At 36.2% G+C, this 24,737-nt stretch overlaps 1 protein-coding gene across 5 annotated transcripts in view; it reads left to right on the top strand.

Moving 5' to 3' along the window:
• Positions 1-24,737, top strand: part of ATP8A1 (ATPase phospholipid transporting 8A1) — a 252,547-nt gene that overhangs the window by 70,149 nt on the left and 157,661 nt on the right. For 3 of the 5 annotated variants that reach the window (XM_055246258.2, XM_055246259.1, XM_055246262.2), the window contains 8 exons: positions 1,453-1,522; positions 3,309-3,436; positions 7,985-8,096; positions 9,741-9,906; positions 11,318-11,445; positions 13,971-14,048; positions 14,969-15,057; positions 20,424-20,468. In XM_055246258.2, the coding sequence (XP_055102233.1) occupies positions 1,453-1,522; positions 3,309-3,436; positions 7,985-8,096; positions 9,741-9,906; positions 11,318-11,445; positions 13,971-14,048; positions 14,969-15,057; positions 20,424-20,468 (816 nt within the window). The remainder of the gene's footprint in view (positions 1-1,452; positions 1,523-3,308; positions 3,437-7,984; positions 8,097-9,740; positions 9,907-11,317; positions 11,446-13,970; positions 14,049-14,968; positions 15,058-20,423; positions 20,469-24,737) is intronic. The other 2 variants (XM_055246260.2, XM_055246261.1) reach the window with 1 other exon arrangement.

Raw genomic sequence — 24,737 nt, 5'->3', positions numbered from 1 at the left:
TCAAATGTATACATAAGTAAATTACAAATTTCGAGCAATTTCCAGAGCCAAATTGCTATTGTGACAGTGATTTTAAAAATAAAATTTTGAATAAGTTATAGAGTGAAAATATAAACATTGAAGGACTTAATTTTGGGGAAAAGTAGCAGCTTTTACAAAAGAAAGCTCGTAGTAAATTGAAGAACTTGCAGAGCTACTTTAAAATGAATCAGTAAAGTATTTTTGATTAATGTCTATGTGTTTAAGCAATTTTCACAAATCTTCAGGCCACAAAATTAAGCTACATGCCCATTTCTGAAACTAGGAATAGTCTGTTTTGCACATGTACAAATTGGAAGTTGATTAGAAAATTCCAGGTGTTTGTAATTTGTAAATTTTTTTCTTTCTAGCTTTGAGTACACATGCTTATAAGAGATTACATTTATAATACTTATGTGATATTAGTAAATTAGTAATTAGTATTAGTAAATATTATATAACCAAGCATTAATCAGATTAGGATGCTTTTCTTTAGAATTGAGGATCAGATTATACAGGTGAACCAGGTGAATTTCCTATTCACCTGGTTCAAATTGGGCTACAAACTCGCTTGTCTGTAGTTGCTGAGCAAGTCAAATCAGCATGTGAAAGGGAAAGATAAGACAGTCTGGGCTGTGGTGATGTGATAAAACTGGAGAACGTGGACCCCTTATGCCAGCCGCCACACACCAGATTTTACTAAGACACACTGGTGGGGAACCCATAAAGTGTATCTTCTAGGTCAAGGAGCAATATGGCCTAGCTGACTGATTTTAGTTTTAGTTTTTACCGCTGTGAGAATCTCTCAAGCAACTTTAATAGGAGAGCAGGAGTGGAAAACATAGAGGGAGAAAGCTATATATCCACTTTCATCGTAAAATTTGTTCATATTACTTTTTTTAAACAACCTTAAAATTTAAATATTATGGTTTATGTCATCCTATTCATCATAGCTAAAAGGGTAGTAAATGCAGGTTTGTAGAACTAGCAATCTGGAATTTTCTCATCAACCACTTTCTTAACCAATTTACATGCGTGCCATGAACATGAAATCTCATGTGGTGTTTTGAGCTAAAGATAAATCTGGACACAAAACTGCTTTACATTTCAGATACAGTCTGTGTTGTGTCTGTGTGGATGAACGATTTAAATATAATGTGCAAATCTATTCATTTGCATTATCTTGAAGACCATTACTGATTGTTGTCAGGAAATTGCTTTTGGGTCCTTCTGGCTGAAAAGCTAATCCACGAGTCATCATGCATGGGTTCTGCCTCACAGCATCTTGCTGTTAGAATGAAAATCATCAAGAAGCTAAGTAACTATTCCTTTGTCTAGAACGAAAGGATTTAGTGAGTCTGAGCATTTAAATAAGTTATTATTATGCTTTTCTTCCCCTACTAAATCTTTGTGCTTCTCAACTCCAAACTACAGTGAGCCCCAAGCCATGTGCTACATTGAAACATCCAACTTAGATGGTGAAACAAACTTGAAAATTAGACAGGTAAGATCTGATACAAGTATATATATAATCACTGCTATTTTATTACATGGAATTAAGAGCTTCTTTCTTTGTGTTATTGTCTTGAAGTAATCTGTCCTATTGCAAATATGTTCCCATGGAACCACAATGAAAAGGTTTTATAAACTGGTATTGTTAAGTATTATGGAAGATTCTGATGTATTTGGTTAAATATGATCTATCTTATAGATACTATTTGTAATATTTTTAATTATGTAATAGCTAACACTCAGATAATAGTAGTTCTAAGTGCTTTGATATGTTTTAACTTTTTCCTATTCACCTGGTTCAAATTATAATTTGACTTCGCCATGTTAAAAAGCTGTACAAGGGCCGGGCGTGGTGGCTTACGGCTGTAATCTCAGCACTTTGGGAGGCTGAGGTGGGCGAATCACAAGGTCAGGAGATCAAGACCATCCCGGCTAACATGGTGAAACCCTGTCTCTACTAAAAAAATACAAAAAATTAGCCAGGCATGGTGGCAGGCACCTGTACTCCCAGCTACTGAGGAGGCTGAGGCAGGAGAATGGCGTGAACACGGGAGGCGGAGCTTGCAGTGAGCCGAGATTGCGCCACTACACTCCAGCCTGGGTGACAGAGCAAGACTCCGTCTCAAAAAAAAAAAAAAAAAAGCTGTACAAGGATGGGCACAGTGGCTCACACATGTAATCACACTTTGGGAGGCCAAAGCAGGCGGATCACAAGGTCAGGAGTTCAAGACCAGCCTGACCAACATGGTGAAACCCTGTGTCTACTAAAAATACAATAAGTAGCCGGACAGGGTGGCGCACGCCTGTAATCCCAGCTGCTCAGGATTCTGAGGCAGGAGAATCGCTTGAACCCGAGAGGCAGAGGTTGTAGTGAGACGAGATCGTGCCACCACACTCCAGCCTGGGTGACAGAGTGAGACTCCATCTCAAAAAAAAAAAGGAAGAAAAAAAGCTGTACAACAAGCTCCCATAACACATTAAGTTTACTACATAAGCTCCGTTGTACACCCCTGAACATAAAATAAAACTTTTTTAAAAAGCCATACTTTCTATTGCTGTTCAAAAACTCTCACTCATCTTACTCATCTTGGGGAATAGTTTACATTTCTGTATTTACTTTTCATATCATCTCAAGCAAAAATAACTGTAAAGTTTTTAAAGTTTTAAAAGGGACTTTAAAAATGTATGCCCTTGGTTTCTAGATGAATGATGAAAATGACATTTGGGAGGGCTGGGATGTGTTGGAACTAGATCATCACAGAGGGCCTGGACCCAGACTGCCACTGTGTGAGGGGTCCTGCTCAGTGACAGCTGCTTCTCGTTGGCCAGAGGGAAAACCTGTTTTGGAGTTCCCCTTCTCAGTGGAATAAAAAAAGAGAAACAAAGCTATGTTCTTTGAACACAGATTCCATCTATTTTTCATCTTGTTTAGATTCTGAAGACAGACTCAGACTGTATAGTGATAAATATTACTTTTATTTTCACAAGCAAATGGTTCTTTGGGGACTGACTTCAAATTATCTTTGCAGACTAGCTTATAGTCTCCTAAATATATTTAAGAACTCTCATAAAGGTGCCCTATTCTTGTGCTAAAAACCTGTGCCCAAGTCAGGGAGGAAGGTATCTCTTAATTATGATTTGACAGAGTAGGGGACAATTGCTTATAAAAATAGTGGGATCCCTTAGATCTTAAGACTTGGATGAATTCAAAATTCCTCCTCTTTGCCCAGATACAACTTATTTAATATACTTTTTGCTTATTTAAAAATTCCAAACAGGGCTTACCAGCAACATCAGATATCAAAGACATTGACAGTTTGATGAGGATTTCTGGCAGAATTGAGTGTGAAAGTCCAAACAGACATCTCTATGATTTTGTTGGAAACATAAGGCTTGATGGACATGGGTATGTAAAATCCGTCTTCATAAAAACGCAGAATCCACTGTGTCATAGTGTATTGCTGTGTCTTCCAAGTCTGGATACATATTATTTTCTTGTGTGCTAAGTTTGAGTACTCAAAACCCTTTTTAAAGCATTTTTATTCTACCCTTAGTCCTTCTATGAAGATGTTGAATCTTCTGGCACATTGTTTCGTGGGTAAACAATGGGAGTAAGAATTACCTGTGGCTTATTCTTTGGCCAGAATACTCATGTTATAGGCTTAACTATTCAATCTGCATGGCTTGGGTCCTTTCCTGTGATCTTGAGATGCTTCAAGGAGTTCAGACTCTACCTTCAAGGGGTCTATTGTACTGGATAATTTATTGTCTCCTCCATGAAATTTCAAATGTTCTTTCTAGCCTGTGTTATTAATTATAGTCATCTCATCTCTTTTTGTTACCTGCTTCCTGCCTCTCTTGTTTCTTCTCTTCTACCCCTTCCCTCATTCATTCAACCAGTACATATTAAGCACCTGGTAAGCCAAGCCAGTTACAGGTGTTAAGGAGGCAACAGTGAACAAAGCAGATAAATATTCCTGGCCTTAAGCCTTAGTCTGTTCAGGCTGTTGTAACAAAATATCTTAGACTGGGTAATTTATGAATTACGGTAATTTATTGCTCACAGTTCTGGAAACTGGGGAGTCCAAAATCAAGGCACTACAAGATTCAGTGTCTGCTGGGGGCCTGTTTCTCATAGATGTCACCTAGTATGTGTCTTCACATGGCGGAGGCGCTCGGACCTCTTTTGTAAGGGCATGAATTCCGTCCCAAAATCCCCACCTTCTGATACCACCACTTTGGGAATTCAGTTTCAACATGTGAATTTTGGGGAGCCACAAACATTCAGACCATAGCACTTTGTGAGCTTACTTTCTTGCAGTAAGGTAATGACAAACATACAAACAATAAGATGATAAATAAGAAAAGTTTATACTATGTTAGAAAGTAATAAATGCTTTGGGGAAAAAAAATAGCACAGAATAAGGAAGATTGGGTGTCTTTGGAAGGGAACAACTTTTTGGTAGGGTCGTCACAGTTAGCCTCATTGAAAAGGTAACATTTGAGCAATGATGAGTGGGAAGTGAGGACGTTTGCCTTTTGAATATCTGGAGGGAGATGATTCCAGATGGAAGGAGTAGTCAGTGTAAATTATTAGTTCTATCATTACATGATCTTCAAGTGGAAAAGTGCCTGGAATAATTCTGAAATGTTAGGGCAGTGTGGTTGGAGTGCTATGATCAACGAAGAGAGTAATAGAAGAAGGGCCTAGGGAAAATAGAGGGACAGATCCTATGGGCTTTGTAGGCCATTGTGAGGCTGTTACTCTGAGTGAAATGGGAATTCATTGGAGGATTTTGAGGAAGAAAGGTCAGCAGTTCAGTTTTGGACTTTATAAGTTTGTCTGGTCCAAACAGAGATATCCAGGAGGCTGTTGAATATATATCTGAAGTTTGGGACAGAAGTCTGGGTTCATGAGATATATTTGGAAGTAGGTGGCATAGATATTTAAAGTCATGAGGATGGAAGAAATCACTGAGAATTAAAGGATATAGACAGAAAACTGAAGAGACCCAAGAGCTGTCCTGAGCCCCTCCAACGTTATGTTGGGAAAAGCAAGGGCACTAGTGAAAGAGATGGAGACCAAGTTTATAGGAAGGTAACCAAGAGAAAGTGAAGGAACTGTACCAAAGCAGGGAGACCAAAACCGAGTCTGACATTGCTGATGGTCAAGTACAATGAGACTGACCACTAACATATTTACATTTAGCAAGTGGAGATCATTGAAATTGATTAGAACATGTGCCTGATGATAGTGAGTTTGAGAAAATGGAAGAAGAGTTGAAAATAGCAAGTATAGACTTCTTTTTCAATGAGTTTTGTGGCAAAGAGAGCAAAGAAATGAGGCAGAAACTGGCAGAAAAGGTGGAGTCTTTCCTGCTTCCCTTCTCCCCTCTTTTCTGCTCCATTCCCTTCTTTCCCTGCTTCCCCTACTTTATGGTATACCTTATCTCCCAGGCATTGTAGTGACCAACTAAATGTTGGCTAAATATACTAGTTGAACTCACCAGTCTGAGAGAATGTTTTTGGTGTTTTCATTATTTTGTAATTGCATTATTAGAGTGTTCGAATTCTAAAGGACATTTGAAGTATACCCTGAACTGTCATCCTCATTCAGATCCTCCAAAAGCTTTCCTGTAATCCTCGAAGTAATTATATGTTGTTCTAAAAATTTGCACAGAGCGATTGTTCCATGAACATATGGTTAAAGACTAATGATAGATTTGGCCATTTATACCAGTATTGTTTCTATAGTCTGACATTCCTAACTGGCCAGCTTCCATGTCTTAACAGTTTTCTGTCAAATTGATGCTGAGCAAATCTATGCTGTGAAGGAGAAACTTTGTATGATGGTGCCAAGATTCAGGGTTCAAAGAGAATTTATATAATATGCTGTATTTCATATGAAAGGTAGAAACAGATTTTCAAGACCTTTGTATCTGTGGCACTTTGGGGGTTTACAGTGATTATCCAAAGCTCTTGGAGACCCTTTGGAATGAGTATACTTTGTTTCCTTTAAGGATGAGGGTCATAGTCTAATGCCAGAAGCCTTGGAACACCAGCTGTGATGAAAACTAATTCTTCTTGAGTCCTTGTAATTGAAAAGTGGTATGTTTTGCTTTTGAAGAGTTTGTATCTAATTCCGGTCAATCCACACCACCAATGCTGAGGTGACAGTTGCCATATTATACCCCATTGGCTGGGTAAGGCACAGTTGTCACATGTGTGTCCCAGAGCATAGTCCAGCTTCCCAAGAAGTTATTGGAAACTAACTTTAGGCCCAAGGCCCCTTTCAACTCTGAAATGCACCCTTGAGACATATACCAGAAGGGTTTCCTTCCAGACAGGTCCTAAAGGCATTCTATTGTACATAAAGAATGAGAGTTGCAGTTGCTTTGTTCTTTCTCTAAATTGGAATACAGTATTTCCTAAGGATTCATTCAAGTGCTGTTGTTGCTACCCATCTGATTGATTTTACCTGTGTCCGTAGAATTTGTGTAGTTCCTGAATGTCCAAGGCCCAAGCTGCTACTAGCCTTCCAAGCCTACTGGGCCAGAGCAGCTCACCAGAAATGAAGACCTCAGCCTCGCTTTGCCTCCACTTACAAAGAAGTTCTGCGTCTTCTGTAGACTTTACCTGTGGAATTGTTTCCTTCTTTTTCCAGAATTTTTAAATATATTTTTCTTTATATTTGACCTTTTTTCTCTTATTAAAATGAAGACTTGGTAATAGTAATCCATGACCCATTAAAATTTATGTACTACGTTTTCCTCAAGAACTCTAGTATATCTGTGGTGGCTTTGTTCCTTCTTATGTCCCTGTGTGAGTTGTGTCACCCAATAACCTACCATAGTGGGTAGCCTTGTGAAAAATCCACAAAAATACCAACTTGGACCTTATTCATGAAAAATGTGGCTTAAATGATGAGGAATGAACAGCTCCAAAATGCTTACTATTCAATGGAAATTTATTCACAATTCTTGGGAAACCAATCTTCAAATACTATAAAAATGAATGTTCTAGAGGTTTTAAGTACAGGGACTTGTCTGTAGGGGATCAGGGCTGGCAATGCAAATAAGTGGTGAGATCTGTGTATTTATCTTAGGAATTTTTTTGCACCTTTATTATGCACAAAGCTATTTTTAATTTGGGTGGGGGTGAGGGGAGAGAGAGTGTGATGTGTGTGTGTGTGTGTGTGTGTGTGTGTATGTGGTGAGGCTGAGGTGGGCAGACAGATTCCTTATCCCCATCACTTCCTAACACTTTTAGAAACCAAAATGGACTTATTAATTTAGGAAAAGTTATAAATAGGTGTGTAAATTAGCCTCTGAATTCCAAAACATTACCTATTATTTTGGTTAATGTATTAGCTTGCTCAGGCTGCCATAACAAAACACCATAGACTAGGTGGCTGTAATGATGGAAATTTATTTTTCTCACATTTCCAAAGGCTAAACATCTGAGATGAGAGTACCTGCGTGATTGGGTTCTGGTGAGGGTCATCTTCCTGGCTGGCAGAAGGCCCCTCCTTGCTGTGTCCTCACAAGGACAAAAGCAAACTCCCCGAGTGTCTTTTTATAAGGGCATTAATCCCTTCATGAGGACCCAACCCTCATGACCTCTTCTAAATCACATTACCTCCCTAAGGGTCATTTCCAAATGCCATTACATTGGGGGTAAGAACTTCAACATGTGAGTAGTGGAGGGACACAGTGCAGTCCATAGCAGATAGTGAAGTTACAGAAAATGACGGGTTTGGTGTTAAGGAAAAGCAACGTAAATACTTGTGTTGTTGCTGTTTAAGAAAATTATTTGTATTGGAGGGAAATTACTTTCCAAAAATAAATATGAGAAGGGTTATTTTAATAATGGGAACTTTTGTAACTATATGGTAACTAGAGTTCTTAAGCATTTTAGAAAATACTGTTTCTAATGTCAACATAATCTGTCCTAGCACTGTTCCACTGGGAGCAGATCAGATTCTTCTTCGAGGAGCTCAGTTGAGAAATACACAGTGGGTTCATGGAATAGTTGTCTACACTGGACATGACACCAAGCTGATGCAGGTGAGATTTTTCTCTATGAAACCTTTTGGACCTAAGGCTTTGTGAGTGTATGATTTATAGATCTCAGTGCAGTGGTCCCAAACATAGGAGACCATCTGTCACAGATTCCTGATCCAACCCTATATGTTCAGAATCTGGTACTCCTGTGAGTGGGACCTTGAAATTACCTCCCTAAAAGAATGGCTTGGGCTGGGCGCGGTGGCTCACACCTGTAATCCCAGCACTTTGGGAGGCCAAGGCAGGCAGATCACGAGGTCAAGAGATCGAGACCATCCTGGCTAACACAGTGAAACCCCGTCTCTACTAAAAACACAAAAAATTAGCCGGGCGTGGTAGCGGACACCTGTAATCCCAGCTACTCGGGAGGCTGAGGCAGGAGAATGGCGTGAATCCAGGAGGCAGAGCTTGCAGTGAGCCGAGATCGCGCCACTGCACCTTCAATCTGGGCAACAGAGCAAGACTCCGTCTCAAAAAAAAAAAAAAAAGTATGGCTCACTGCACAAGGGAATACTGGAAGGTTCACCAGGGATTATACATGAACTCTCAAGAATTTTGTGTATGGGTCTATGACAGCATTTACTAACTATTATAGTGATTATTACAAGTTGTCTATGTCATGATAAGTGATCTGCATTAAAATATTTGTCTTGTAATTTTATTTTAATGCAAGTCGAATTTTAAAATTTCTATCTTTTAATAACATTTTTTAGAAATTCGAATCAATTGACCATTTTTCATAGCATTTATATGTAAGGCTGTTTTTGCCATCAGCTTTAATTCTTGCATTGATCTTCACACCTGCCCACAGTTGCTCCATCCCTATGTTAGACCATCAATATTCAATAATTAGATGGGTGTGGAAAACAGTTTTAAGAAACTAAATGAAAATCTGCTCTCAGAGCTAATACCTTTGTACCTTGTACAGGCATGAAGATATTATCAATAGGCAAGCGAGATTGCTGTTAGTGATTCCACCCCTAGCCATTTTATAAATTCTATAAATCTTCATTTCATATTGATTCTGACATTTAATTTTCTGTCCTGTGGATTTTTTGGTTAGCACAGGTCTACATAATCATTTGAATCATCAAATACAACTGAGGAAACTTGCCTCTGTTATTCTTTATAGCCAGGACTACTTAAATTGTTGCTGTGTTCGGTAAAACGATTGCTAAATGCCACCAGAAATTTGAAAGCCAGAGATCCTTTAAATGTTGCCTTTGTATGTTCAAATTTCCAGGTGCCTGTTTGCAGGGGCTTGGGCTGCCTTGTCTGCCTGTCTTCCTGAACGGAAACACTAACTAAATGTTTCTAGACTACCCTGTTTGCTTACACAGCCAAGTAATGCATTATTCATCTTACCTGCCACAATGCAAAAGCTATTTTTGCAAAAGGAATGTAATTTCCTCTTCTTTCTTATAGTTTACTTCCTAGAAAAAGGCCTGGGTGGTGTAGTGGCCTTGAAAAAAAGGTGGTTAACCATTGGCACCTTATTACATTTGTCATGGGTTTCACATAATTTTCAAGTATCTACCCACATCTAGATACTGAGTTGTGACTTTGTCATCCTCAACAGAATACTAAGTATACATTGCTAAATCATTGGTGTACATTTTTTATTACTCATCTTGTTTCTTTTTACAGAATTCAACAAGTCCACCACTTAAGCTCTCAAATGTGGAACGGATTACAAATGTACAAATTTTGATTTTATTTTGTATCTTAATTGCCATGTCTCTTGTCTGTTCTGTGGGCTCAGCCATTTGGAATCGAAGGCATTCTGGAAAAGACTGGTATCTCAATCTAAACTGTAAGCAATAAAGTGCTTACTGCACTTTTTTAGATTAAAACATGTATTTGTTTCACAATTGATCTTGATTCACTTTATTGAATTTCCTATGGTTTCTAAAAAGATCTTGTTGCCAAGATAGCTGGACATTTGATCTTTATTTTTCGATGAGATTTCTAGCAAGTATAATAAAATTTGAGAATCCTAAAATTTCAGAATCCTTAAAAACATAATGAGCACTCTGTAGTGGTATAAAATGTTCACTGAGTATAGTCATTTATTATATGCATCAATGAAAACTATTCCTTAAAAATATTTTTAACATAGGTGGTTAACTATATGGTAAAGAAAGTAGATTGACCATGTGTGGATATAACAAAACATGTATATTTAAATATATATTGTATATATTTATAAATATATAAAATATTTTAAATATATTTAAATATAAATATTTAAATATATTTTGTTTATCTTAAATAAAATATACTTTGTTTATATTTTACTTACATAAAAGCACCAAAAAGTGGTTTATATGGTTTAAAAATGTTTAAACCAAATGTATTTTCATTTGAACTCAGTAATGTGGTAAGTCCTATATTAAATGTTATCTTAGAGAAGGTGCTAGTAAATAGTTTCCCTTTAGAGCATTTATCCTTTTATTATTGTGATATTAATGTACCACTCCTGGATATTTCTGTGAAATGAGTTTACATTTTCATTTCATGAGTACTTAGCCAATAAAGACTTAACTTCCAAAAGTGTGAAAGCAAATTCTAGTAAAATCATATAGCAAAAACTGGTATTTTTAAAAATTTTTTATTACATTGATTTATCTTTGCAGCAATTCCAAGTTGTTTTTATAGTTACTGATTTATTATTTCAGTATCAGAACTGTTACTACCATCAGTCTGTTTCTTTGTATACTTTACAATTGTATCTGGTATAGCAGTTTTATTTTCATTATTGAGGAAGAATAATTTACCTAGGACTGAATATTACTCATATAGTTTGGATTGTTTTTGCTGCTGCTGTCTTGTTTGCTTTTAAAGTATGCTTTAAGTTGGAAATACTTTTAAGAAGTTATATAAAAGTGATTCTACCCAATTGAGATTTTATATTTATAAACCCTCAGTGCTATCCCTGATGTCTCTAAACTGTGTTTGGAAGAGGATTTGCAATATTTGACAGTCCTTTCACTGTCTTGGTACTTTTATACAGCTCTTATCTGGATTAACAACATATTGAACACAAATAATGCAATTCTGTCTTGAAGGACATACTTGAGAATTAGGATAGATTATCAGCAAAGTGTTCCTCCCAAATTATCGAATAAGCTACGTAATATGGAAAACTTGTATTATGCTAATTTGGGGTCAATGCAAATAAAATACAAAACTGTAAATGACATTCTTCCTGCCTCTCCCAACAGATGGTGGCGCTAGTAATTTTGGACTGAATTTCTTGACCTTCATCATCCTTTTCAACAATCTCATTCCTATCAGCTTGTTGGTTACATTAGAAGTTGTGAAATTTACCCAGGCATACTTCATAAATTGGGTAAATATGAATTATGATTGTTACCACCCTACAAAATAATTTTGTCCTTAGGATGTTTTGATATCTCAAGAGAAAAAAGGTTTTAATTATATCTACCATTTCTTGACCACAGTATCAGATTTTTGAACCTAATTTGTTGCAAAGTTCCCCCATCTCAGAATCACACAAGTTTACAGGCCAGACATTGTAGGGAAGATGGATCTCTAGTTCAGGAAACCTATGGTGGTCATGGGAGATGGAGAACCATGAGTTTGGAGTTAAGTATCTGGATCATGGTTCTAGTATTATAATTTACTAGGTGTATCAACTTTCTCAAGTCACTTATTTTGAAACTTACTTTCTTGAACACAGTCGTAGGGATAATATGCCTTACCTACGTCTTACAGTGGTTTTATGGACTAAGGAATCTCTTGACATAGCAAAGAGCTTTGAAAATAAGCACTATACAAATAATACTGTAATTCTTACTGATATCAACCAGATTATCATGTTATTTTCTACACTGTAAACAATTTTAGCTTCACTCAAATTTTTCTTCATAGTTTTTCTCTTGAATATTGTTAAATATTAGAAAAATGTTGGACATCTATTTTCTAAATGTTTTTAAACGTGATCTGTTTTATTTTTATCAAAGTTAAAATTAATGAATTTATATAAATTAAATCTGTGAGCCTAATCTGCCAGAAAATTTAATTTTTCTTTTATTTTGAGAAACTTTGTGTTATTTTTGATGTTTCTTTCTTTTTCAATCATTGTAAAGTCTTTCAATATGAACAATATTAGGATTTCTTAAAATATAACTGATAATTTTGTAACTGCTCATTAGCGAATTATCTACCTAAACTGTCAATCTCTTAATTCATTGGTAAGAAGTCAGTGTAATTTAGAAATCTAAAATGAGCTGCAGGTGTAGCTCACTTCATGCAGGAAATACATGGCTGAAAAATTATGTAATAGGATATGTACAAATATAAGTAAGACTTACTGAAGTTTCTTATAGCAATAATAGGGTAACTTATTGTGAGGATCACATAAGTAAGCTAGATAATCATTTTATTGTTTTGATTTTCAAAAATAATATCTTTCAAAGAATTATGTAATTTTAGTATTGGATGAACCCAGCAGGCTTATGCTTTCAACCACCTTTCTAATATACAGAGATTTTATAACATCTGACAGATAGAACACTGACTTTCCAGCCTTCTTTTACAAAGCAACTTTCTTGTGTGAAAATGAGATTATAACTGTCTTCCTTTGATTCTGGTTCTTCCCAATGGATCTATTATGAAAATGCTTAATCTTGTTTCTGAATGATAGTCTTGCAAAATATCTGAACTCAGCTATCATGCCAATTCTATCCTATCTTTTCCTTTCTAATTAAACCTTCCCCGTCGTCTTCTGTTGTCCTTCAGTTCATGTGATTTCCAGATTAATCTCTATTCTGATCACTTTCTCTTCTGAACAAAGGCCCAATTGGTTAATCTCTCTCTTAAAACATGGCACATAAAACTCAATAACCTATTTCAGAAGTGATGTTGATCAGTTCAGGATACAGAGGTGGGAGAGATGGGCTTTGAATTTTGGCCTTTTCATTTGACATGAAAATTTGTGAACTACAACCCTGATTTGTTAATAAAATAGTCTACTGTAGAAAATGTTAATTTTGTAGGATAATATAGTCAAGTCTCATGATTACTGGGCACAAGGCAAGTACAAGTAAGTACAAAAACTATACTTTTTTTTTTTTTTTGAGACGGAGTCTCGCTCTGTCGCCCAGGCTGGAGTGCAGTGGCGCGATCTCAGCTCACTGCAAGCTCTGCCACCGGGGTTCACGCCACTATCCTGCCTCAGCCTCCCCAGTAGCTGGGACTACAGGCACCTGCCACCACGCCCAGCTGATTTTTTTGTATTCTTTTTAGTAGAGATGGGGTTTCACCGTGTTAGCCAGGATGGTCTTGATCTTCTGACCTCGTGATCCACCCATCTTGGCCTCCCAAAGTGCTGGGGTTACAGGCGTGACATTTTTATCTTTTGAGAAGTGCATCTTGTTTTTCTTTCTTGGCCCAGAAAGTACAGCCAGATAGAATCTCTTGGGTGCTTTTTCCGGGGGTTTGAAGACCTAATTATTTGAGCAGTGTTTAGTTGCTGAGTTCTAGCTCACATTACTAAATACTTGCCTTGTGTTGGACACAGTAGGAAGCACTTTGTGTGGCATCTTTTAATCCTTATAATAGGTCATTTATATAGGAAATGGTGGAATGATAGTAAACCTAGATTGCATGATTCATAGACAGGCTCTAACTACCATACTGTTCTGCCCTTACTGTGGAATATAATAGTCTATATTGAATACTTTTCAGAAAAATTGAATTAAATGGTATAGGAATAACAAGAAATTAGTGCTTACATATAGTTCATCAAACAGTGACTTATTGAAGTATAAATATACTAATTGTTTTCTTTTAAAGTTTCACCCAATTCCTTATTACCAGTTGTATTCAATGATTTACTTTATTTTATTAAAGGATCTTGACATGCACTATGAACCCACAGACACTGCTGCTATGGCTCGAACATCTAATCTGAATGAGGAGCTTGGCCAGGTAAACTCGATTTATTGTTGATTATGTGTTGAATTAAAAAGTTAGATTTGGTGTAGTATCTGCTATATATGATAACTGCAGATGAATGGACAGCTTTTAATTTTCCACTATTTGAATAATATATTTGTTAGTGCATGATGAACAATTCTCATTTTTAGTAAATCAGTTTTTAAAAACACTGTTTCAAGCAGATTTTGCTCTCAAGGTAAAGCACTCCAAGAGCTTAGAGATGTCCCTTGGCATATAGTCAAGCTAGTATGCAACATATTGGCTGTTTTCAAGTTATAAACGTAGTTTTAGAATTGTTCATACCTTTCAACCAGGAAGGGAGGAAAAGTTCATCAACGAAGCTATGTGAGTCTAGTCAATAGGAATGTTAGATTTATAATTCATACTATATTCACATATGTGTATATTTGTAATCCATTGACATATTCTAGGTTTTTCTTTTTTTGTATCATTGCCATATTCCAACTTATGCTTTACAAATAGCATCTAGTCCAGAATTATTATTATTTCTTACTAATTCACATGTTGCATGAAGTTAATTGCACAAGCTATTACAAATTCTACAATTGCCCGTTGCATTGAGAAAGGTTGATAGCTGTTTCAGTGCTCTGTAAATGTTAAGTAGTGGTAGTGGCACTTTCTAATAGAAATTCAGACCATACTAAGGCATATGTCTATATAATTTAGTTTTCTGGTGTGGTGATAATCTTTAATATTCATATGTGAAAAGATTCATTTGTAAAATACTTTTTAAAAAACTGAATATATTCCTTGATGGATGGGCAGAAAATAGCCCCTTAGTAATATTCATTGTGCCCCTGCAATGTTAATAAAAAGCATGAGGGGTTTCTCTATAAAAGACTGGCATAAAGACTTTCGAAATATTAATGAGAAATTTTAAACTTTTTTAGGTTAAATACATATTTTCTGACAAAACTGGTACTCTGACATGCAATGTAATGCAGTTTAAGAAGTGCACCATAGCGGGAGTTGCTTATGGGTGAGTTTTTTTCCTTTAATTAGGATACAAAATACATGTTTAATTAGTGCTAACAGTTTGGTACATTTGGGAGTTCTTATTATGGGGTTGTTTGGTTTTTTAGTCTAAAAAGCAGCTGTGTAATTTTAGGACACGTGTATTTCACGTTTCTAGTTTGGCATTGTTTTCATTTGGGATGACATGAGGTGGGTGCTCTGCCCAGTGGTATTTTCAGTGTTTAGTGTTACTGAAAGTCTCTCTCTTGCCCTGGTAATAAGGAACAAATATATTTCCTTTTACACTACTATACACTAGGGTATAGCTTGGATCTGGTAAGGACAGATAATCAGGCCTTGAGTAGTTTTCAAGTTAAAATAGTGACAGTTATCCCTTTTGATACTTTTTTTTCTTCTATCATCTCTCCTTTTTGCAGTCATAGAGCAATCTAACATTCTGATGATGGAGGTAGAGACATGAAACTCTTGAATCTGGAGGATAATTAATATCATCAGAAACTTTTATCAGGCTGTTAATGTTCTTTAGAATTGCTTGTTGAGCACCCATTTAATTATATTTCTTACTTCCAGGTATGCTTACAAGCTGTTCCATAGCCTTCTCTTTAAAATATTTTTTAGGATAATGTGAGAAAATTAATTTCTACATTTCCTAGAAAAGACATCAAAAGGTGAAACACTCTCCTGGCTGGTTGACATTGGCCTATTGTCACACTTGCCAATTATCCTTATCTACCTAGAAGTGAGACAAGTAAATATCAGCCTCCTACTCATACAAGCATGGACACTTGCTTCTAGGTTTTCTGGCTTGCACCCACTCTTCCCCACTAACTCTGAGCAGTAAGCCAGTGACAAAGAGTGTTACATTTTGAGAATGCCTTAGTTAAAATTATAAATAAACACTTCACGAAAAATCCCAAAAGCGTATGGTTATTCTAGATATCCTTGTTCTTTGCATTACGAGAGCATGACTAGAAATGACTTTATATGTGTAAACGAGGTTAAAAAGACAGTTGAGTGGCTTTTTCACACTGTAAAGACAGGCTGTTGATTTAAGAAGCATACTGACTGTTTCCTGAGCCGGATGCTGTTTTTCATCTTTCTTCTTTATCTGAAGATGTCCTAATCTCCTTACATGAAAGAGGCTCACCTGGCTCCTCCACCCTCCTCCCAACAAATTGCTACTGGAGCAGGAGAGTTGCAGCCACACTTTTTAACATCTTGTGCTTATATATTCTACCCACAATCATCCCAGAGGAGAAAAGGAAAGCCTGTTGCAATTCTAGAGTTGTCAGATTTATGATGATTTTTTTACACAAATTCTGTATTCATTCATAACTAGTATTTCCACAATGACCTGTTTAATAATTGGCATTGTTTTTTACTTTGTGTGATTTTTAATTCAATAAGCAGGTTCATCAAATTAGTAATTATTGATTGTGAAATTATCAGAACAGAAAGCTAAAATCAGATCTAGCCTCTGTTTTCTTCTGCATTTTATCAGGTTTTTTCTTATTCTTGGAGGAGGTCCTTAAACACTCCTAGGCAGTAGTTCTAAAGAGCAGTGCCCATCTGTGTCTGTTGACAATGTGATCATTAACAGCTGTTATAGGGTGGGTCTGAGCTCAGTATTGTCATCATTGAGATTAAATTGCCAGTGAAGTGAATTTCTTCTTGAGGAAATAATATTTCTTAATCCTGAGATACAGTCAGAAGCCATGAGTTCTGGCTTTGTCTAGAATTTACCATGTAATCCTAGAAAATCTATTTTCAGATATTCCCTACTCTTTAAGATGTGGATAGTGAGACCAAACCATTTCTAAGGTCCTTTTCCAGATACGAAATCTAACATAATGTTTAGAAATAAACAGAAGTTTATTTGTTTGCAAATTTTAACTGTATAAGCCGAAATCTGTTTCCTTTAGTTATGGTATCGTATTTTCAAGGATACCAGAAGCCATGTAGGGTAAAGCTAGTTAAACTGCTTCCAGTGATCATGTTTGTGTATGTGCTTTTAGGCATCCTTAACCTTGAGTTTTTATCAGTGTTCCCTCCCAAACACATCCTGGTTGATTATTGGATTGTTAGCATAGTAGAGAGTTGTTGATGTCTGAAAGTTTTGGAGAAACCATGACTTCTGACTTGACCACACGTTTACAGCAGGGACAATAACACTGTTACTTAATTACAGCCAGTCTCCATGGTTAGATGTGAAGGGCTGAGAGAGAGTAATTACTGTCAAGCACTTTTCTGTGTGGATTTCCTTTGGGCACTCTTGGATTATGGGAATCTAGATGGGGGAAATGACCTGTCTTTGCTATCCTATTTTCCCCAGAGCAGCATTTAACAATTGCTTAATATGGGAACTATTATGTATGAGCACTTCTAACCCCAGTGGAAGAAAGGTGTTTATCCCCCTAGGGAGGTGGCAAAACCAGAGTGCAACACAAAATTTCATAGCCTTTGGGGTTACAAGTGCAGAGCTGATTTTGCCTCAGTGTTGCCAAGACATCAGGTACAGCTCAGTTTCACCCCAGATAGGGTTCAAGTGAGTTCTGTTGTGTCTTATCAGAAGAATAAGCCTTGAAGTTTCCTGATAGTATAATTCTTGCCTAGTTCTGTGTATTCCATATGTTTCTAAGAAAATTATAATTAACACGTAAAACAGTGCATCAGAATTTAATTTTAATAAATTTTCTTTCATTTCCCTGAACCTTTGCCCCAAATTGGATTCATGATGGGCAATAAAATAAAAAAGATTTGTACATAGTTGCCAATTATGATTATCTTGTAGAAATCAACTTTTAGTTAGGAATGCACTGTAAAATTATTAGATTATTTTATTAGATCTTTTTATGGGACAATTACAGTAAAATATAAGTGAATTGTGATATCATTTGTAAATTTAACTTATGACAAACCAGACATTTTACTGTAAACATTAGTTATTAAAGTATCATTTCAGCTAATTGCTTCCTGTAGGGAATAAGTCAGTTTTATAGTAGTTACTTGAATACCCGGAATAGGTAAGCAGTTTCTCTGTTCAGTGGCTACAAATCTCAATAGAGTGAAGATTCTGGGATACAGTCCTAAGTGCCATCTTTATTAAAAAAAAATTTAGACCTTTTAGAATAAGTTGGATGAGGCTTAGCAAGGTACAGTCTATAAAAAGAAATTCTGTTAAGCAAACTAAATAATGCTTTTTTGTGTGGACAAGGCATTTAATTCGTATTAAAAACATCATTTGCATTTTCCCTTTAAATGAAAAATAAGTTTTTAAAAGCAATCTTTATATATGAACATACTATGTGAATAACTTTACTTGACGATATTTGGTTTAGCTATATATTTGCTGGAAGGATCGGCTATTTCTTTAACCTCAAGAAGAGATTCACCACGAGAAATTTCACTATCATAATACTGTCCCCTAAGATCTTGTTACAACCATGTTTATCTTACTGCTCACCATGACTTGTGATAAATTCTAGTCAACCCCATTCATTTATTTATCTCCATATCTCAAGTGTTGATGTATGTGACACTTTGATAGATGATGGAGGTAAAATAGGCAAAAGTTCACATGATTTCCTCCTGCCTAAAGTGTATAGTCTAATTGGCAGTTAGTGGATGCTAATTAAGTAATTGTACAGACAAATATAAAGTCCTAACACAGCATAGAGGTCTATTTGAGGCTATGATGCGTGGTTTGATCTAAACAGGGAAGGCAGGGAAATATGCCTTAAGAAAGTGATTCTGGAGTTGAGATCTAAGAATGAATTTGATTAAGTGAAGAACTTACCAGGTAGATTTTATAGCACTGGCACATACAAAGGCAAAAAGCCAGATACCACGTAGACACCAGAGCTTCTGGAGTAGCAATCACAGGGAAACTTGCATATAGGATCAGTGGCAGGTATGCAGGCCACCTACTGCTCATCAGGCTCTAGGTAGTGCTCAGCATTCTTCCAGGGCTGCACCAGGGTTGGGGAGAGGGTCTCTGACACTTGAGCTCTGGAGCTTTTAAGCTGTGTGACTTGGGAAACTTTATCCCCTGTCCTGGTATGAGATCGGGGCTAGTGCAGCTTGGCAGGACCATGCACAGTGTTGCTTGGGTAGTACCAGGCCCTTCCCTGGCACAGTCCATGGGCTAGGGTCCAAGCCTTGAGGTTAATCAGAAGTGACTGCTTTAAACATGGAGTTGCAGCCAGTTTCCACAGAGCTTTGCAGCACGCCAACTCCTTTTCTTGGAGTCCAGCCCACAAAGGGCTTGATTAGCCGTTCTTCTTAAGCAGGCACAAAAGCCCTTTGGTAGGAGAGAGAATAGTGAGTATAAAAGGGACCACCTCCATTGTGATTGGAGTGATACAGTGGATACTGCACTGGAAGCAAATTAATGTTTTGGTAGTGGAAGAGGTGCCTTGGAATAATGAAGTCCCTGCCTTGGCTGGGTTGATGAAAGATTGAACTTTTAGGGAGTGAAAGGATCCCATGAGTTTTTAACAAAGTTTATTGTATATTCGTCAAAAATAACAGTGACTTTTCATTTGTAGTGAACTCTGCATTTTAAAACTCCATGTCTAATAAATTTACAGGAAAAGTATATGATTATATTATGAAAGAAATGGAAAATAAAAAAATCTGGTCTGTCATGTATCATGGGCCCCTTCCAATTGAATACATGACTGGCTGAAATGAAATACTTTTATCAGACTTTCCTAGTGTTCAGATGAGCGAATGGATGAAATTAAAGAAGATATTGATGAGTATGTTTTCTGTCTGAGATAGTGTTTTAATGAGTGAATTATGGTTTAAGTGAAAATTTTTGAATATCATTTAAACTCTTAAACTAAGGTTCCATTTAATTATAGAAATGCAGGTAACTTTTATTTTGATGTACCTGTTGAAGTAACCATCATCTCATGGTAGCCAAAGTTACTTCTAAAATGTATTTGACAAATTTTATTAGTGTGATAATTTGTTTCAAGATATTAGCATGTTTGTTACCTTAAAACACTTTATTCTGATTATATAACACATATGATTAATTTTCCATTGGCTTTAGCATTTCAACTGCTAAGTTGAAATAATTCCTACTAAATTATGAATTTTGTGGATAAAATCAGTAAATGTGGTGGTGAAGAGGCAAATTGACTATACAGTTACAGGATAACTTTGTAAACCTGCTCAGCTACCATGAATCATTATGTTCTGTTTGCTGTACTAACTGCCATTCTTTCAGATTCAACTAAAAGTTCATTTTGTTAACTTTTCAGTGATCCATCTTTTTATACTTCCCTTCTTCGTGGTTTTGTGTTTCCAGCCTTTCTGTGATTATTTTTCCTCTCTTTCTGCCTCTCTCCTTGCTTTCTGAAGCCATGTCCCTGAACCTGAGGATTATGGCTGCTCTCCTGATGAATGGTAAGCTCTATAGAACCTTCCACCTCGTTGATCCCTATAAAAGGTTTGCATTTTATTGTTTTGTAAGACACGTTTCACTCTCTTTTATATAAATATATATATATAAATAAAATATTACTGAGCAGTTAGGGTAACAATGCTGTAAAGTAGATATTTCTTGAAATCTATTGAATATTCCTGATTTTTGATGGAGAAACATGTAGTTTATAGATTCGGTTTGCCAGAGTTTTACATTATTCATAATAAAGTCTAATGATCAATTCCAGAGTGTGGGCTTTGGACTACCTCAGGTTTCAGCTACAGCTCCCGAAGCCGTCTGAGGTTTTTCTAGCTCAGTACTGCCACCTTCTGCCACTACTTATGTACTTTACAGAGCTACCAAAAGAGGCTACTGAAACATACCCAAGCAGTGGAAATTTCCTTCTGTGTTTCTTACGATTATTCTAATAAGTCTGTATGCAGGCTATGAAGTGAACATTTTTAAAATCTGCACCAAGTGTTAGAAAACTATGCTACCAAGCACTAGAGTTAACTTTACTATATTTAATTTTGGCATCATTAAAGACAGCATTTTATGGGTTTAATTTCACTACTTTATGAGTTTTCTGTTGGTTTTACCTTAAAATTCCTCCCCTTTGTGAATTTATATTTTCATCTTGGATAGTGCAGATTTATTTTGATATTTCTATAATTCATCATAAGTTGGTGGGCAAATGAAATTTCAGGAAATACATTCCTTTAATGTTGGTAACTTTATAAAGAAAACTGAGAATTTATATACATTTTTATTTTTCATATTACTCATGTATTTGGTGACGAAGCCACATTTTCAATATACTTTGAAGTCGAATAACATCATTTAAATATTTTTCAACAGGGAATTTATTTCAGTGAAGTGAAGATTTGGTAAAAATTTTCAGTAAATCTCACAACACCTAGGGTTAATGACAGGCAGCTGTTTGGTTCTTGTGACAACTGATGAGACACCACACGCCCATTGCTTGGAGTGTCATACATTTTGACACCTACACACAAGTAATTTTTAATATTTTTAAATGTACCAAAGCATCTTACTGTTAGTGGATAATTCAAGTTTAATATTGTATATATTCTCTCTTATTTAATCCTTTGAGAAGTAGTTAAAATTTTGACTATATCTGCTTTTCTATAACATTAACATAACTCTATTAATTTTAAATATTGTTCATTAGTGTAGAAGTGATATACATATCCTCTAAAATAACTCAGTTACTCCTAACAAGAAATTGCCTTCTCCATATTTTTCTTAACGTTGGAAGGAAATGTTAAAAATTGATATTTGTTTACTCACGTCATTCAAAATATTCTTTCAATAGAGGTTGTTTCATAACTTTTATTGGTGCTGGAAAGAGAGGATGTTATTTTATCTAGTTTAGTAAGTTCTTTTTGTAAAACACCCTTTTGGAAAACTTGATATTCTAAACTAGGTAACTCCAAATAAGAAATGTCAGCTTTGTCATAAATTGCTTGTACATTTCTACTTATAGTTACATATAAGCTTAGATAGTAATGATTTTAAAAAAATAACAATAGGGAAGGCACTTTTACAGTAAAGTGAGTTGTTTGTTAAGATGGAGTCTCACTCTGTCACCCAGGCTAGAGTGCAGTGGCACAATCTCAGCTCACTGCAACCTCCACCTCCCAGGTTCAAGTGATTCTCCTGCCTCAGCCTCCCGAGTAGCTGGGACTACAGGCATGCACCACCACACCTGGCTAATTTTTGTGTTTTTAGCAGAGACGGGGTTTTACTATGTTGGCCAGGCTAGTCTTAAACTCCTGACCTCAGGTTATCTGCCCGCCTCAGCCTCCCAAAGTGCTGGGATTACAGGTGTCAGCCACCATGCCCAGCCTCAAGCTTTATTTTAAATATATACTTGGATTCTCCATCTATAAAGTAAGTAATTACCTATAGGCCTGCAAAAATGAAAGAACAAGTGTTTCCTGAGCTGCTTCTGTGTCCAAGGTTATGTGGAGTGATCAAAGATGTGGGCTTTGGATACTAAGCAACCAAGTTCAGATTTTCATTGTACTGGTGCTACTGAACAAGTTACTTAACTCTTTGCCTGAATGTCCTCATCTGGAAGAATGTAGATAATAATAGTAGTTGCATCATCGGGAGGTTTTGAAGATTAGATGAGCTCTGTTTGTGTAGTGCTTTGGATAGTGTCTGCACATAGTAAGCCCACACTGAGTGTTCTGGTGCTTTCACTTAATCCTCATGACATATTTGACATGGCCATTTTAAAGTTGGTGAAATTCAGGCAGAGAAGCTAATAAGAAGTTTGCCCCAAATTGTAAAAACAAGTAGATGTGAGAGTCAAAACCTACATCAGCCTGGTTATAAAACAGTACCGGTTACATTACATCCTATGGACTCTAAATAACTTTAAAGAATATCTGCTTTTGAGCTTGCAGTGAGCCGAGACTGCGCCACTGCACTCCAGCCTGGGCGACAGAGCGAGACTCCGTCTCAAAAAAAAAAAAAAAAAGAATATCTGCTTTTTAGATCATAAGATATCCTTGAAATTTCAGTCAGTTTACCTTGATATTTCTCATTTTCATTTAATATTTTTCAACCTAGAATTTCTTTCAGTAAATTTCTTGTGGTGTTAGGCAAGAGCAGATTCAGCAGGTAAAATTTAACAAGTTTGTGTAAAGTTAGCATGAGGGCATACAACTTTGCACAACTTTGAGCATTTGCCCAACCTCATCCACTTGGTTTCACATTGCCAATTAAACCAAGATCAAAAGTGTGATCCCAGTTGAATCCTGTGCTCCAGGCATCTGACTGCATGTTCATGCTGATCTTCTGGAGTAAAGAGTGTAGATGACTCTATAAATCCAAAATCTGAAAAGGCATTCCAATCTGGCTGTTTGGTAGCTTCAGTTTCATGTAAAGTTCATTGAATTCCATGTATAAAACCCATGAGCTTATATGTATTTTACTGCCCTACTTGAACCAGTATTCACAAAAATGCCAAATTAAAAAAACATAATTACCTCTTAGATACATGTAGATTACATGTTTACATTTAGTTTGAAGGCAAACCTATAATGTATTAAGTCTTTCCACATAGTCTGTTAACATTAAAGATAATCAGATGATGGTTGTAGCTCTACTCGCTGAGGTATGTTAATATAAATAGTTTATAAAGATAAAACTATTTCCCAACCAGTAGCTACCTACTGCAAATTAACCTGGTTTTCTCATCATTGCTGAGAACCATCAGCTAGCATATAACCTCACAGATTAATTCCTTTTTATTAAAAATCTACTTCTCTAGATTGATAGTATCAACACTTCGGATTGAAGGGGTAAATCTATTCTTAACATCAATGTAGCCCAAAGATATGCTTATTTTCTAAAACTATATATTTCTATAATTATTTTTATCATTTTCTGTCTTCTGTTGTGGAAAATTTTAAGCATGGACAAAAGCAGACAGATGTACTGATCCACCTGCTTCAATAATATGCACTTAAGACCAGTTCATTTATGCCTTTCCCCCACTATCATTTTGAAGCAAATCCAAAGTAACATATTATTTGTTTTTTCTCAACTGTTTAATATAGTTTCACATTATTCTTGTTAATAATTGTTGAAGTAAGTGCTAGTGAGGGTGATTCCCCAGAAGGATCACCTTAAAGTGTTCTGTGCTTAGTCATTTCACTGGGGTTTTTAGTATTATCACACTATCAGTGGATAGTACTGCACTGTATTTTCTATCCTCTGGTCTTATTTATTTTCTCATTTCATTCTGGTCTATAATTATGTATGAAGTGAGTAGTATTCATTTATTCTGCTGCAAAAGCAAGGCTCACTAAAACATTCTTCCAGGTGTGACTGTATAACAAAGAGATCTAACACATCCAAATTAATGTTAGCCTTCAAAGCAGTCACCTTGGCAGGTAGTTTATTTATTCTAGTAAGGCAGCCATTTCACAGAATGTTTTTGAAATTCTTCTTTTGTAATTGCCTTTAGAAAGACGTTGAGTCACATAGTGTATTAGTCTGTTTTCAAGCTACTGATAAAGACATAACCCAAGACTGGACAATTGACAAAAGAAAGAGGTTTAATTGAACTTACAGTTCCATGTGGCTGGGGAAGCCTCACAATCATGGCAGAAGGCAAGGAGGAGTAAGTCATGTCTTATGTGGATGGCAGCACGCAAAGAGAGAGCTTGTGCAGGAACCATAAGATCTCGTGAGACTTAATTCACTGTCACAAG

The sequence above is a fragment of the Symphalangus syndactylus genome, chromosome 16, assembly GCF_028878055.3.
Source record: "Symphalangus syndactylus isolate Jambi chromosome 16, NHGRI_mSymSyn1-v2.1_pri, whole genome shotgun sequence".
NCBI lineage: Eukaryota > Metazoa > Chordata > Mammalia > Primates > Hylobatidae > Symphalangus > Symphalangus syndactylus.
The sequence above is the reverse complement of the archived record's forward strand: the minus strand, read 5'-3'. Positions and strand labels throughout refer to the sequence as shown.